This window comes from Ictalurus punctatus, chromosome 1 (assembly GCF_001660625.3).
Source record: "Ictalurus punctatus breed USDA103 chromosome 1, Coco_2.0, whole genome shotgun sequence".
NCBI lineage: Eukaryota > Metazoa > Chordata > Actinopteri > Siluriformes > Ictaluridae > Ictalurus > Ictalurus punctatus.
Genome location: NC_030416.2, coordinates 4,152,646 through 4,168,679, shown reverse-complemented (window position 1 = coordinate 4,168,679; position 16,034 = coordinate 4,152,646). Strand labels below are relative to the sequence as shown.

The 16,034-nt window shown below is 38.6% G+C and overlaps 1 protein-coding gene across 2 annotated transcripts; it reads right to left on the bottom strand.

The window, feature by feature from the left end:
- Positions 1-9,985: 9,985 nt before the first annotated feature.
- Positions 9,986-15,769, bottom strand: LOC108269462 (C-C chemokine receptor type 4). Of its 2 annotated transcripts, none has more exons than XM_017475370.3 (3): positions 15,687-15,769; positions 15,252-15,331; positions 9,986-11,585 (listed from the first exon to the last, which is right to left on the bottom strand). In XM_017475370.3, exons 2-3 carry the CDS (start codon positions 15,302-15,304, stop codon positions 10,631-10,633), a joined length of 1,008 nt encoding a protein of 335 aa, XP_017330859.1. In that variant the 5' UTR covers positions 15,305-15,331; positions 15,687-15,769; the 3' UTR covers positions 9,986-10,630. The 2 variants fall into 2 exon arrangements, with proteins under 2 accessions (XP_017330859.1, XP_053535422.1); XM_053679447.1 differs by lacking the exon at positions 15,687-15,769 and adding an exon at positions 15,424-15,654 and having other exon boundaries at positions 15,252-15,317.
- Positions 15,770-16,034: the final 265 nt, after the last annotated feature.

Genomic DNA, 16,034 nt, shown 5'->3' with positions numbered 1-16,034 from the left:
ATAATAAAATGTATTTTTTTAAAATTTGAATATGAAAATGAATCAAGACAGATCTAAATAAACAATAAAGTTCCAATGAACAGTAAATCTACATTTTCTCCTCCTCTAACTTGTTCAGTACTCGTAATACAGATTAAATATGTGTGGGACAGATGCTGTAAACTATGGATCTGATCCAATGTTATTTGGGAACAAAGATCAATCTGAATTCTCTCAACATAAATGTTGTGTGTGTAGTTTGTTATCAGACTGTCTAGACGTACATCGCACATCTGATGAACGAGATTTCCTCTCCCGTGCTGTGATGATGGCTGGACACTAGGACTTAATGGCATATACTGTAGAAAGGTCATAGAGAACATAGAGAAATCTCATTGGGAATTAAGTCACCTTTCACGTTGCCTTTTATTATGATCACAAACAGGCAGTTATATTGTTTCTGAGTTTAATAATAAGATTAATGTTTAGACTTTTTTTTTTTTGATGCTGAAGAAGCAAAAATCTAAGTAACCCTTAACCTTCAGACTGATGATTTGCAATGTCTGAACACGATGCTTGAAATGAAAAATGTATAACGAACTTGAAAAGGTGGAAAGGGGTTCTATGAATTAGTAAATGGGTATCTCTCTTTATATCGCCATTACAGCAGTGTTTAAACAGATACATAGCAGACGAATATACATATAGACAGTTTTATTTTGTACACGCATACCAACTTAATCTTCACCTATCATCGTTCCCTGTTAATGAAATCTGTCAGTACCTAATAAAACAGTTTAAGTCACTAACCAAAGTAAGTATACAAACTGAAGCCATGATAAAAGAACAAAAACAATGAACCTTTCTCAAAGAAATTCCTAAATCCTCTGACCAAGTATATGGCTGTACCATCTGTCTATTAAATAAATGCCGGTCCTTCATGCTGAAAAAGAAGGATCCGAATATAATACCAGTAGTTTGGCACTGTGACTCAAAAAGTTGTTTTATATCTGACATCTGAAAGCTAACTACTGTCCCCAACTGCCGTACAATACTGATGATGCTCTTACAGTTAAGAGCAGACTGAACGGCAGACCTTGTTAAATAATATTTTATGTTTCTTCCTCATAATGTGTTATATTTTATAAATATATTCTAATACATCTTATATTACATTTTGCCTTTTCTTATACGTTGAAATGGGAAAAGAGGGGTCCGATGCTGGTGCGAAGGTGATCCTGCACAAGGACATGTCTTTGTAACTGTAAGGGACGAGTCAACGTAATCCTTCACATGGTATTCATAAGGTGCCATAGGTTTCTGCTTCTCTATGGGTCATGCTGAAGTTTGAACAAAATGGTTTGACTTAATATCCGCTGCAGTAGTGCACAAGTCATTTCTTCCTCATTTTTTTATTAACTTTTATTGTATGCCTAAATGCAATAAAAGTTATTTGCCAGATTCAGATGCTCCTAAACAAATTATTATAAAGTATGAGTTGGTAACTGATCAACAAAGACTGTACTATCATTTCTAATATAATGCATTAAATATGGACCACTATTTTCACTGAAATGTTTCATAGATTTTTTATTTATTTATTTTTTTTCACTAGTTTACACTAAATGTCTAATATTCTGTTCTGTTGGAAATATGCCCGAACTGTAACCACCCCACCCCCCACCCCCACCCCCACCCCAGATCAGGAGTGGGTAAAGACAGACTGGTGATCTGATCTATATTATATATACGTGTACCTTAGATAACGCCTCTCTGAACGCCATGGTGGGACGTTCCCGAGCTGAAGTACTGCACAAGTCCTAAGCATTAGATCACCCCAATTACTCTTGTATACTCTTTCCATACCATCGTGATCTTTGCCTGACGAAGCCATACACAAAACATATTTGACATTTGGGGCCTCATTCTAAAATCACCACATACCAAATGCACAACCGTTTTGTCTTGCTGCCATCACAAAATAAAAATGTTTAAACCTTAAGCAACGTAGTCACGGAGGTTGTATATATTTTTCCACACTACATGAAGTTTGGGGATCCTTATAGACTGTGGAACAGAAATGTACTCAGTGTGTCTCCGCCGTTTTATTTCATATTGGAGTACAACCATTTTTCTTTTTTACCATTAAGGATGAAACACTTGTTTCTTTAAAACGTCATCTTTAAATGTTTTTCTACCTCCTAACTAAACCCTCGGACTTAAGACACGATCTTTGGAGCTGTTGACGCCCTGCTCAGGGTTAAACAACAACGTCTTTACATTACCTTCATTAATAAATTGTCAAACTAACCTCTTGGTTTTTAAAAAAATTAAAAAATTTTGGAGCAAAAGTCAGGTCCTCTCTCATTTCAACAGGTCCTCTTGTTGGTGAATACACAGCAATCTTCTAAGGGTATTAGGATTTCTCGGAGCAGACATTGTAACAGATTGTTGCAGAGTTTCTTCTGTGTTTTAACTACGACGTCTTAACCACTATTTTAACACTGAGACACACGACTCCCTTTAATTCGTTAACAAACACATTTGTAAGAATTCTGGTCAGCAAAACCCCCGAAAGAACACCTGTGTCTCTCTCTCTCACACCCACCCCCCGCACACCCACATTTTTGTCACTTCACTCTCCACAACGAATAACACCGATGGTTTTGACCTTTCTTTCAGTAAAAGAGAACAACGACATCATACAGCCTTGAAGGACTGTAGAAATGTTTTACACATCACGGTGTTTTTCTCAACAACGTAGCCAATAAACAGTTCAATTATTTCACAAACCTGTCTGTTCATTTCTTGACAGCAGGATTACACATAGATCATACACATAGGGAGCTACACATGCATAACATGTCCAAAATTCTAATACATCTACCACATTCAGTCACCAGGTCTAGTATTTTCTGATAGATTAGTTACACAAACTGATATTTACCACAGTAGTAATTTCAGAAACAAAGATTCACTTAAACCACAAATGTACACATTGGTAGGGATCGTTAAACCCTAAAACACACGACTCGTACCTTGATTCATTAACATAAACACACTGTAAGCAGTCTGGTCAGCAAACCCCCAGGAAACACATGACTCTCTCTCTCTCTCTCTCTCTCTCTCTCTCTCTCTCTCTCTCTCTCTAACACACCCACACACACGCACGCACACCCCCACACCCACATACACACACACACCTCAGATGTGTAGGACACTGTGTATAGGCCTACAAGACATTCCCCGGAAATTGTGTCTTCTAGTTTAAACAAAACTCTCGATTCTTTTAAGCAGCACTTTACATCCTAAAGGGTTAGGTTTAGAAGGCATGTAATACGCGCGTTTCTTATAAAACACCGTCTTTAAAACGTTTACCTCCTAAAGGGACCTATTTAGAAGGTATGTAAAAAGTATTTTTTTTATTATTTTTTCTTTTTTACATTTCTTCGGGTATATCAATGTTTTAGAGTATTTATTTCAGTAAAGTTTTATTCAAAGTCATGTCATTTTCTCAAAAAGTGCAATCAATAAAGTTGAATTTATTTCACAAGCTTACATTCTGCTCATTTATGTTCACATTCAACCATCGTGTATTTTCTAACAGCGGAGCTATACAAAACAAACCCCCACAATCTAAATTTAATGTGTGGTTGCAAGATAAAAATTCTAATTTATTGAATTAATTAAATATTTAAAGTCGTACACATTATTTTGATGAGTGGTGTTGACATAATAATGTTGATAATTACATCAACTTAATATTGTGTGTAATTTCTGCGTTAATTGATTTAAAACAAAATTTACGTTGTAGTACATTTACATTTATTCATTTAACTGAGTGTTAGAGGACCTGTAGACTGAACAAATACTAAGGACATTACAATGTGATTATCATTTCACTTACCATTAAATTCTACTAAAGCAATGAATTTGGGGCATGTTCTCAGTTGCGACATGACCGATAGTGGACTCGTGTATAGGCTACACCGGCTAATACATTTGATGGACTATTTTGCACTAGTACACGTAGCTAATGCTAGTCATATTTAGCAGTGAATATCCACTCTTTAGTTTACCGTAGCAGTGGAAAAGAAGGAAAAAGTTTCATTTGACAAATCTGCTCGTCTAGAGAGGGCTTTTCAATTGTGCTATAGGAAAGATAAGCATGATTACATTTCTGCTTATTCATGTAAACCTCAACTACATTGTGTAATCTAATTTCATGTATTGATACATTTTTTATTTTATTTTTAAAAATCTTTTGTCATTCGCACACGTAGCCTTCTAGCTCCACAGCCTTTGGACTGTGGATAGTTCTATGAGAGATAAAAGTAGTAGACACAGAGTGTTTATTTTTTGTCTATATTGCTCATTTCATTCAGTGCTTTAACGTCTATAAATCCTGCAGAGATGTTACGTATGAGATTTGTAATGTAAATCACGCTGGATTTTACTTTCTATTGTTATAAAACTTAAAGGCAGTCATTTTTCCTTAATTAAAAGACTGCATTCTACTGCAGACAATCTAAATGGAGAAATGTAATTTTAAAAATGATTGTCAACTTAACAACTTGTGCTCATAATTATGGTAATTTAGTACATAACACTTAAATTCCTTTTAAATAATGTGAAAATAAAGTGCGTTTGTGTGCGTCATATTTTTGTTTGGATGTGTGATACACATGGCCGTACCAGGTATGGTCACGATTTGGATGTGAACCAGATTTAACAAAACTATATATATTCTTATGACCTACCACAGAGAGCTTCATATTCTATGTGAAGAGGAAAATCATGAGTATGCAACTTGTGTCTGTGTGGGGAGGGGTTGGGGAGGGGGTGGGGGGAACACATGGTCGTACCAGGTATGGTCACGATTTGGATGTGAACCAGATTTAACAAAACTATATATATTCTTATGACCTACCACAGAGAGCTTCATATTCTATGTGAAGAGGAAAAACATGAGGGGGGGGCAACACATGGTCGATGTCCTACCACAGAGTGTTAGAAAAACATGACTATGCAATTTGTGTCTGTGTGGGGTGGGGTGGGGGGAACACATGGTCGTACCAGGTATGGTCACGATTTGGATGTGAACCAGATTTAACAAAACTATATATATTCTTATGACCTACCACAGAGAGCTTCATATTCTATGTGAAGAGGAAAAACATGAGGGGGGGGCAACACATGGTCGATGTCCTACCACAGAGTGTTAGAAAAACATGACTATGCAATTTGTGTCTGTGTGGGGTGGGGTGGGGGGAACACATGGTCGTACCAGGTATGGTCACGATTTGGATGTGAACCAGATTTAACAAAACTATATATATTTTTATGTCCTACCACAGAGAGTTTCATATTCTATGTGAAAAGATGTACCAGGTGTGCGCAACGTGTGGGGTGGAAAAACACACATGGCAGCACCATGTATGGTCACGAATGGATGTGATCCAGATTTAACATAACTATTCATATTTTTATGATCATGACCTTTGATCTAGATATAGAGAGTTAGAATGTGTATCTTTTTGACCATTGACCTATACCTGTCAAAACTACGGTTACAATCTATACCAACTATTTCTCTCTCATACAATTTTCTGATCAACTTTATGTTCACTGTGAGACAACTATTCAAATTTTCAAGTGTGTTGTACAGTAAAGGGAGAAAATCTGTACCTCGACCGGATTCAAATGTATTATCAAGCTGCCCAAAGTTTTCCAATAAAGCAGTCTTTGCTTGGAAGAATTCACCCCACGCTGAGATTGGGTTGAAGGTCGGCTTCCGAGTTGATTTCCTCTCGTTCTTCTACTGCATCAAAATTTTCGACATCACTAGCATCTATAAGTCACAGAACAAGTGAAAGAGTTTTTATTTTTATTTTTATTTTAAGCTGGGTAAATAGAAGGTAAAATATACGTCATCTCACCTGAAATATCTCCGCCGTAAGCACTGATAGTCACGACGCCCTCATCTTCTGAATATGACACAAACAAAAAGTTATTATTATGTATGAAAGACTTTACAGCATGAAACATTCATGATTTTATGTTATGACTTACGTGTAGAGGTCAGATTCAAAGGCTTCGATCAGATGTCTCGGAAATTTCATCGTCAGAAATTATGAGGACACTGTTATCTACAAACAGTAAAGCAAATAAAACACACTTTTAGTACCTTAACAGTTCCCTTTCTAGCTCGCCACACAGATCTAAGAGACAAAATTCGTTTGATACGTTATCCTATACACTAGAATCAAACGATCTTAGTTTGGTCTTGCTCTGTAATATAAGTGTATTGAACATTAAATTTAGATATAGTATCGTACCCGTTTACATAATGACCAGATAAGGATGATGATTGTTGTATTCAGAAAGAATAGTTTTAGATTTATAGCAATATCAATATCAAATGGATAATTACATAAACATTGGAATTCAATTTATAATTAACTATTTCAATTGTTTAAAATACATCTTCTTACCTGCTGAGAAATCCATGGTGTTTGGAAATTTTGAAGGATAGAGTCTGGAAATTCTTTCGATCCCTTCGAACTATTTGACTCTTTGCTGATTTTTCCAACTAACGAAGTGTTCGCATTTATAGACAGGTTCGTATGTGTGTGTGTGTGTGTGTGTGTGTGTGTGTGTGTGTGTGTGTGTGTGTGTGTGTGATAGTTTTGGTTGGATGTGTGCGTGTGTGTGTGTGTGAGAGTGTGTGTGTGTGTGTGTGTGTGTGTGAGTCATATTTTTGGTTGGATGTGTATGGAAATTCATTATTAATCATTTACTTATTTTTCATCATCCTTGCGTTTGTGTGTGTGTGTGTGTGTGTGTGTCTGTGTGTGTGTGTGTGTGTGTGTGTGTGTCTGTGTGTCTGTGTGTGTCTGTGTCTACGGAATTGCTTCGGAGCTGTAGGAAAAGCTATAGGAATGAACATGCATCAATATTTATCATTGACCTTTTTTGACCTAGGCCTAACTCAGGAAAACAACTAGCAACCTAAGCAGGGAGGGGCAGGGGTTATATGCGTGTGAAAGCTATAGGATTGAAAATGCAGCAATAATTATCATTGACCTTTTTTGACCTAGGCCTAACTCAGGAAAACAACTAGCAACCTAAGCAGGGAGGGGCAGGGGTTATATGCGTGTGAAAGCTATAGCTATGAACATGCAGCAATAATTATCATTGACCTTTTTGACCTAGGCCTGACTCATGAGCGTATCACAATCTATGGGAAAGGAAACAACTTGTGTGTGTGTCTGGAATACATCTGGAATACATCGGAACCGGATTTAACATAATTATAAGTGATTATCATGACCCTTTGACCTGTCATCATCATTATATTTAATTATGATGAGTATGACCTTTGACCTAGACCTGTCAAAAATGAAGTTACATAATATACAAATACAAATACTATATTATATATTTTGTGTCCTACGTGGAACTGTTTCCTTTGTAGGAGTACTGTGTGCTGGAAGGTAGTTTATAAAGGAAGAAGATGAGAACTCCATGTTGCATGCCATCCAGGCTGACCTGTTTGTATATCGGTCGGAGCAATATTCTTTGGTGTAGAAGTATTTGATAATAATGTATTTAAATGTCTTGTTTGGGTGTTTGTAACCCTGACAGGAAGGGGGTAAATGCCTTTTTGTTCATTGTGTCTTTTTCTCCTGGATTAGGTAGGGAGATAGGGACGTAAACTGCGTTTAATTTTCTTTTCTTTTTATTATTATTATTATTATTATTATTATTATTATTATTATTATTATTATTATTATTATTATTATTATTATTTAGGGAAGGTAGGTTTTGGTAGAGCTAGTGGTGGGTTTTGTTTGTTGTTTACTTCCCCCTTGAACAATGGCCTGTCTGTATTATTGCTTGTTTATCATGTGGTGACTGTACTATTCATTATATACGTCTGCAAATATACCAATATATATAAACTTCATACCCTAGACTGACATGTAACACAGAGAAATATTTCTTCTGTCATTTACCACAGTTCTTTCTTTTTAAGAATTTATCAAATACTTGATTTGGACTTACTTTTGCTGTCTCTCCGATGGGTTTGTTTTAGTTTTATACACTAATGATAACTTGCTTCACTGGCAGTGACAGTTCTTTGGACTTCATATTAAGAGTGGACAGTATTAGATTCCAAATGCAAATGCCTTTTGCACTTTAAATCAATTCTAAACTATTTATCTCTTTACTTGTAAGTGCAATAATGAGGTAAAAGCTGCCTTTTTTTTTTTTTACACCATTCACCTGATTTGGATGTAAATACCCTCAAAGCTAATTTCAACTTCAGTATACTGTGGAACACAGCTAAAATGACAATAACTTTATCATTGTCCAAATAAAATTTGACCAAAGCAAAAACTGAAATGAGATGCTGGTGTTTTTCAGATTTCTGTTTTTGTGATGAGTAATGGGGCTCTATGGAGACATGTATGATGTTTGGTAATTGATTAGTTTGCCCAGCTAATAGTCAATGTTCTTGTATGCTGTAGAGCTGAGCTTCTGTTTATTTTTCCATGCACAGAGCTTTCATGAATTCTAAGGAAAACTTGTAATGAGATATATGAGATATAACATTTCAGTACTGAATTAAAAGCAACGTGGCTTAGCATAACAGAGACAAGCAGTCAATTGACCTGATGTGTGATTAATAAAAATTGTATCACAGCACTAATGAATTCTCTAATATGATTGTCAGAAAGTGTTGAATAAATTTCTGTAACAGCAGCTCAGGTTCCAATGTTTATATTAATGTACTCATCATTGCACATTATACATTCTCGATCAATAAAAAAAAATGTGTGGAGAGCAGGGGTGTGCTCAAGTGCTGGTTTGTGATTGGAGGGCGGAGCTGGAGAAGGTGAGTGGTGAAGAATGCATACCTGGGGGGAATTCTATTAACGAATGTTGTGTGTTGCAGTGAGAAGATAAAAAGGGGAGAGCGACGTGCCCCACGAGAGAGAGAGGGAGAGAGAGAGAGAGAATGCAAGCAAGCAAGCAAGCAAGAAAGAGCGCAACCATCAAGAGAGCAACCAGCATGAAGCCGTGTGTACCTGCCTGTGTGCATGCGTGCATTTGTGTGGGAATAAAATAAGCTGTGAAGGAGAAAAGTGCATTTTTGAGTTGTCCCGAGCCTGCCGCCGGCTTCCTTATTTCTGCTGAGTTCATGAAGTTCATTACACTGTGTAATGGTTAATACTTTGACATTTTCCATGAGGAGATGGTTAACATTCATGTTGTTGTATTTTAACATGGTCTGAAAAAGTGTGCGCTCAAAGTTTCAGTCTAGGACAGGTCACCACCACGCCATTAGAGGGCACCGTCTTCTGAATTCTAGAGACTATTCTTTTGTTGTCATGCTCATTTCCTGCTCAATAAGGGTGTTTCTCAAAAGGAAGGCTGCATATCTCGGCTGTCATATCAAGTGCCGTCGATGGCCGTCTTAATTTGAAGGATCTGGTGGATTTTGAAGTATGTATCAGTATGTATCAGTATGGATTTTGAAGTATGTATCCTTCTCGTCCTCCCATGTGTGTATGACCCTTGCTTTTTATATCTTGTTTACTCATTTGGATTATCCATTGGATCTTGAAAATATTGATTATTGTCATGTTTGAATCTTGCCTGGCTTTTACTCTATGTGATTGATAGTCATTTGTGGCATGTACAAGTGCTCAAACTTTTTCTGTCTTTTTTGTGTGCGTTTTATGTGTTCCTTGATTTACTTGTTTTGGAAATCTAAGAATGTAAAGTCTGCAACCGGCATTTTGCTGGGAGGCATGACAAATCTGAGCACCATGAGTTTTGAAAATCTAACGCAACTATTATGGTTGCAAATCAGTTACATCATTGAGGATTGCCAGTCAATTTTGACCCAGTATGGATAAATCCTATGGATAAAACAGTCCTAATTCATATTTTACTCTACAATTTAATTTGACCCTACTTACCAACTACACATCCATCAACAAATGGAGATTCATTTATTTTATTGTATTTTGCTGTTCAAACTGTCCTTTATTACCTTACAACAGGCCATTCATTTTCATTACAGAACACAGAAGTTAGAGCATTTTATGGGCTTTCAATTGCTATTATGTATGTCAGAGCCATATATTCTCTTTGATGATCTCTTTCTAGCATGTATGTACTTCAGGGATATTTTATTTGTAATCATGACTTCACATTATGAATTAATTCATGACTAAATAAATGAACAAACTGAATTTACGTGTAGTCGGCATTCAACTCCATCCTTGGCAAATCATGTCTTCACAGACCTAGCTTTGTGCACAGGGGTATTGTCACGTTGGAACAGGTCTGAGGCTCTTAGTTCCAGTGAAGGTAAATTAACAATGCTTCCGCATACAAAGACATTCTAGACAATTGTGTGCTTCCAATTTTCTGAACAGTTTGGGGAAGAACCACATATGGGTATGATGGTTAGGTGTCCACATACATTTGGCCATAGAGTGTATGTATGTATATATTTCCATTTTCATTCTCAGGCCAGATACAGAATTTCATTAGATGAAAACTAAGGACCATGTGTAGTCATATAAATCATCATAATTGTGATTCCAAGTAGGTATGCTGGAATGTAAAACCACTACTCTTGGATGCATGGTGTCTGGTGCAGAAGCTTCATGAGGTGCCTCCTAAACTTTTTACCCATAAACACATAAAGGAATGGATTGAGGCAGCAGTGCGAATATGCTATAGCCTCAGTGGCTTGCAGCATCAGCTGGGTCCTTTTGCTGAGCTCACAGTCTGGAGGCAGGATTTCCAGCAGTTCCAGTGCTTTCAGGAATGCTGCAATGTTGTACGGTATCCAACAGCAGAAGAACACCACCATAACAACAACAACAAGACGAATGGCCAGTTTCTTTGAATTACGCAGCATATGAAGCCTCCAGAGAACCATCGAGTAGCAGTATCCCACAATAGTCAGTGGAATTAGCATTCCCAAAACATTCATTTTAAAGAAAGCTACACTTCTCACATTATTGTGCCTATTGTCTTTTGGATAAGCACTGCAAATAGTTTTGTTGTCATAGTGTTCAACTCCAAGATACAGTAGCTCAGGAAATGATGCTGCAATAGCTAGAATCCAGATGACCACGCAAGCTAAAATCCCATTTTTTGTTTTTGATTGGATTCTCAAAGCAAACCCAGTATGGACAATAGCCAAGAATCTGTCGATGCTCATCAGCACAATAAAGAAAATGCCAGCATAAAATCCAATGTAATACACGCTGAGGACCAGAGTGCACATGGCTCCACCAAAAACCCAGGTATCCCTGGCATAGTGAGCCAGGAAGGGGAGAGAGAAGATTAGTAGAAGGTCAGTGATGACCAGGTTCAGGAGAGACACGTCAGTTGTTTTTTTCATCTGAGGGCCCCTCAGGATCATCCACAGCACCAGCATGTTGCCCAGGAAGCCCACCACGAAGAACAGGGAGTAGAGCACAGGGAGGAAATGACTTGCATGTTTTCCGTAATCACACGGTTCAGCATCAATGCCACCCTCATAGTAATTGTAGTAATCCTCTGTTGTCATCATACTGAAAACAGTGAGAAGACAGTTGTTATTAACTGAGCTTCAGCACATAAGGAGGAGTATTCAGAGTTGAGTTAAATGCAGTGACAAAATTATACACATTCAGACCTCAGACATAACTGTGGATTTAGGTACTATTCACATGCTTCAACAAAATAATCACATGGTTTAACAGAATTAGTATCAGAATAATCATTTGTTGTTGTGATGCTAAAAACAGTAAGAAGAGAATTATGGCAAGAGAGTTTCAGCACATGAGAAGCTGAGTTCCCTTTCAACAGGAACTCAACATTGCTGGAGCTCCACGCTATGGGAAGTGCCCTCGTGCGTGACTGGCATCTGAAGCTTCTGTAACACCTGCCGTAATCAGGTGATGTGGCAATTAAGCACGTTGCGTGATATAATAATGGGATCTGTGAACCTCACCATGAGCCTTATTATCTTCAGAGAGGCTGCATGTCGGTCATTTGTGTAACGCTCACAAAAGACTCTTCATTTCCTCTCTAACTTTTCAAAAAACAGAAAGAAAAATCTCTTACTTTTCTGTCCCTTTACAAAAAGAGTGTGCTATGCCTCTCCCCTTTCATCACAGGGGGTCTATGTGGCACACATTCATTCGATATTACAGCCTGGATATGCATTCCACCCTGGGCTCGTTCTCTTCTCGGCCGAAGGGAGTTGGGTTTCAGAGCCTCGCGCATGTGGGCCGGCCGCTGCTGAGGCAGCCAGCCAGTTCAGGTCCTGGGGATCTTGTATGGATCTGGAAGAGGAGCTGGAGACAAGCCCTGCTCTATCTCTTGCTCTGTCTTCCTCTATGGAAAGCCTAAACACCCTCTCTGACTCAGAGGAGCCAGAAGGAGATGCCATTGCACCAAAAACAGAGAGCAGCTCTGAAGCATATAAAGAGCTGCTTGAAGTGATCACTAGGCCAGTTCAAAAACTAAATCTAGACTGGCCCGGGGAAGAGAAAGTGGCTCGTAGCAGGCTGGATGAGCGCTTTCTCCCCAGTGAAAATAAATCTCCCTCACACAGCAGAAAACTCCCCTTTTTTCCAGAAATGCATGATGAAGTATTACTCTTCTGGGGAAAACCATACACTAGCCATGTTCATAACCCTATGACATCTGATTATTCGGCTATCGTTGGAGTGAATAGCACGGCTATTTAACTATGGTGAAGGTGGAGGAGGTGCTTGCGAGCCACAGCTCTCCATCGACAGCAGATAATTTAGGGGGGCCGGCTTTGCGTTCCATGTAAAGTCACCTCGCTGTTGGCGGGCATGCGGCAGAGGGTCTTGCTTCTTGGTCACTGCATACAATGGCAGTGTTGCAGGCCTACCAAGCAGACCTCAACACTGCAGAGGGAATTTGGCCCGAGGCAGTGGCAGAGCTGCTCCATGCCACGGATTTATCTCTCCGGGTGATCAAGCAAACAGCCCGTCATATTGGCCATTCAATGGGTAGCTTCCTTGCGGTAGAGAGGCACCTATGGCTCAACCTCTCAGGGATGGGGGACAAAGATAAGGTCTCCTTGCTGGACACCCCTGTTGAACCTTCTGGCCTGTTCAGCCGCGTGGTTAATGCCATCGCCGACAGGTTTCGTGAAGCAAAATAGCAAACGTCTCCAGTGCAGACGACAAATTTTCTAGGGGTTATATGGGATTCTACTATGATGAGGGCGTTTCTTTCCCCAACACGCGTAGGGTCAATCCTATCAACATTGAGCAAGATAAAGCTGGATCATGTCATCCCCTCCAGACTCTATGAGAGACTGTTGGGGCTTATGGCAACAGCAGCCAATGTCATACCCTTGGGCCTATTGCACATGAGACCATTTCAGTGGTGGCTGAAAAGTCGGGGGTTTCGTCCGAGGACAAAACCTCTGAGAATAATCAGTGTCACACAGTGATGCCTACGTGTTTTGAGAATTTGGAGGTGTCCCTGGTTTCTAGCCTTGGGTCACACTCTAGGGGCATCTCCTTATCACAAGACGGTAATGACAGATGTCTCCCTGACGGGCTGGGGAGCAGTATTAGATGGCTGTCCAGCTCATGATCTTTGGAGCAGCCCTCATCTGGAGTGGCATATAAATTGCCTAGAGATACGGGCCATATTTCTAGCACTGAAATGCTTTCTTCCTAAATTAAGAGGTTACTATGTGTTAGTTGTGACAGACAACACAGCGGTGGATTCATATATCAACCACCAGGGAGGGTTATGTTCACGCCCCCTGTTCAGGCAGTCGCAACTAATTCTACTCTGGGCACAGTGCAAGTCCTTGTCAGTGAGTGCAATGTACATTCCGGGCAGCCGGAATGTGTGGGCAGATATCCTGTCGAGGCAGGGGCTAAGGCCCAGTGCATCTCTAATTGGATAGTGGAAGCAATCTCTATCGCTTATGAGGCACACTGTCTCGCTTCGCCTCTGGGCACAAGGGCTCATTCCACTAGGGGAGTCCCCTCCTCAAAGGCTTTGTCCAAAGTGGTATCCTTACAGGATGTGTGTGCTGTGGTGGGGTTGTCTATGCCGTACACATTCATTCGATATTACAGCCTGAACATACATTCCACCCACGGGCTCTGATCTTTTTGAACAGGCCGTACCCTCAGTATGACGGAGTGGATATTCTCGTTCCCACAGTGTGAAGCTCACGCAACGTCTCGGTCCCTTCTCAGGGAACAGAGTTACATGCATAACCCAGACATTAGTGTGCAGTGAAGATTTAATACCAGAATTGTGCACAGCAATCTTCAGACCTCAAACATAACTACAGACTTAAGCGCTGTTCAGGAGTTATGTGAGAGTTGCATGTTTGAACGCCATTTGAAGACATAATTAAATATTAACATATGACACTTTTAATTAATTAAGCGTATAATCCATTTAAAACCCCTTTCACACTGAGCACTTTAAAAGAGACAGCATTTTAACCAGAGACATTGTTTATCTTTATTGTTAATTTTTATATAAATAAAATTATGAACATTGCTTCAAGTAAGTCATAAGCATAGAGGAGTACTTTGTCAGCTTATCCAACAAACCAAAGCTTTTTTTAAGACATAGAATTAATGAAAATATTGGCATTATTGTTTTATTAATTTCACAACTCAAAATAATGATTAAATATGCGATAAAATAGATTAGATCCCATGGACACATTACAATTTAGCATTTGGTGGCAACATGAAGTTGTGTAACCGTCTGAGGGTGGAAGCCATATTGTTAAACCAAATTTGCACTGATCAATGTGATCATTACAACAAGGACTATTCATTCAGCAATATATTGGCAATATATATAGCAGTTTGATTGTATATGTATTGTAATGTCAACTGTTTTCTCTTGACTGCCCAAGATAATTTTCTCCTAAGGAAGACAATAAAGGCTAAACTAAATCTAAACCTAAATATACCAGATTCCTGTTAGATGTGTCATTTTCTATCCCTGATTTCTGCTATAAATTCAACACTGCGGGGAAAGTCAATACAAGCATGTTTACTTTATTAAATTTCTTGTGACATTATATAAAGAATGCAACTACACATTCATATCCATACCTACATTATTCCAAAATCTGTTATTACAAGTCATTATTGAGGAAATAAAATTTTTCCCATATTTTTTGAGAGGCCTTGACTGCTTTTAATATTTGGAATGTAATATGTCCTCACCTGGATGTTGTGACCTCCCGAAGACCATCGCTGGTGTTCAACATCGTTGCCATTCAGCATCAAACACTAAACAGTTACGCCTGGGGTTAAATATACAGGAAAAAGTAAACAAACAAACAAAAAAGGAATTAATCCTTAATGCTGTGTAAAACACCCAAGACACTGAAAACACCTGTTTTTGTACACCACAGGTTTCTATGCCCTTTGGCAATGATCAAAAAATTAGTCAGTAAACTGCTGAACTGCAGAGTCTGTACTTATTTATAAGTGTTCGCTGTGAAGACAAACCAGAGAACACATAGAGATCAAGATTAATGCATACGGAAATTAACAATCAATAACAGACAACAATTAACATTTATAGTGCAGATAATAAATTATTTAAATCAAGGTACAGTTATCTCGGCCAACACTGCCAGCATATTGTATACTCACAAAATTCAGTAATAAACTTGTCCTTTGAGCTTCAAAGTCAAAACTGAAATGAAATACTGACTTTTTACACTTCTGTTTTTCACACTTCTGTTTTTATGATGAGTATTGCACTCTACGGAGATGTGCATGACATTTGACATGTGATTAGTTTCAGATGGTCTACTATGGGATTTAATAGAAACTATCTCTCAAATCTGATTGGACTCCTGAAGCAGTGGAATTGCTCCCAGGACTGTATGAGCACCACCAACTAGAAATCATTACCTGCGACTCTATAGACTCGTATACACTGACTGCTCTTACATCTCATTCTCTGAGCAAATATGCCTTTCTAATATAACCCAGTGG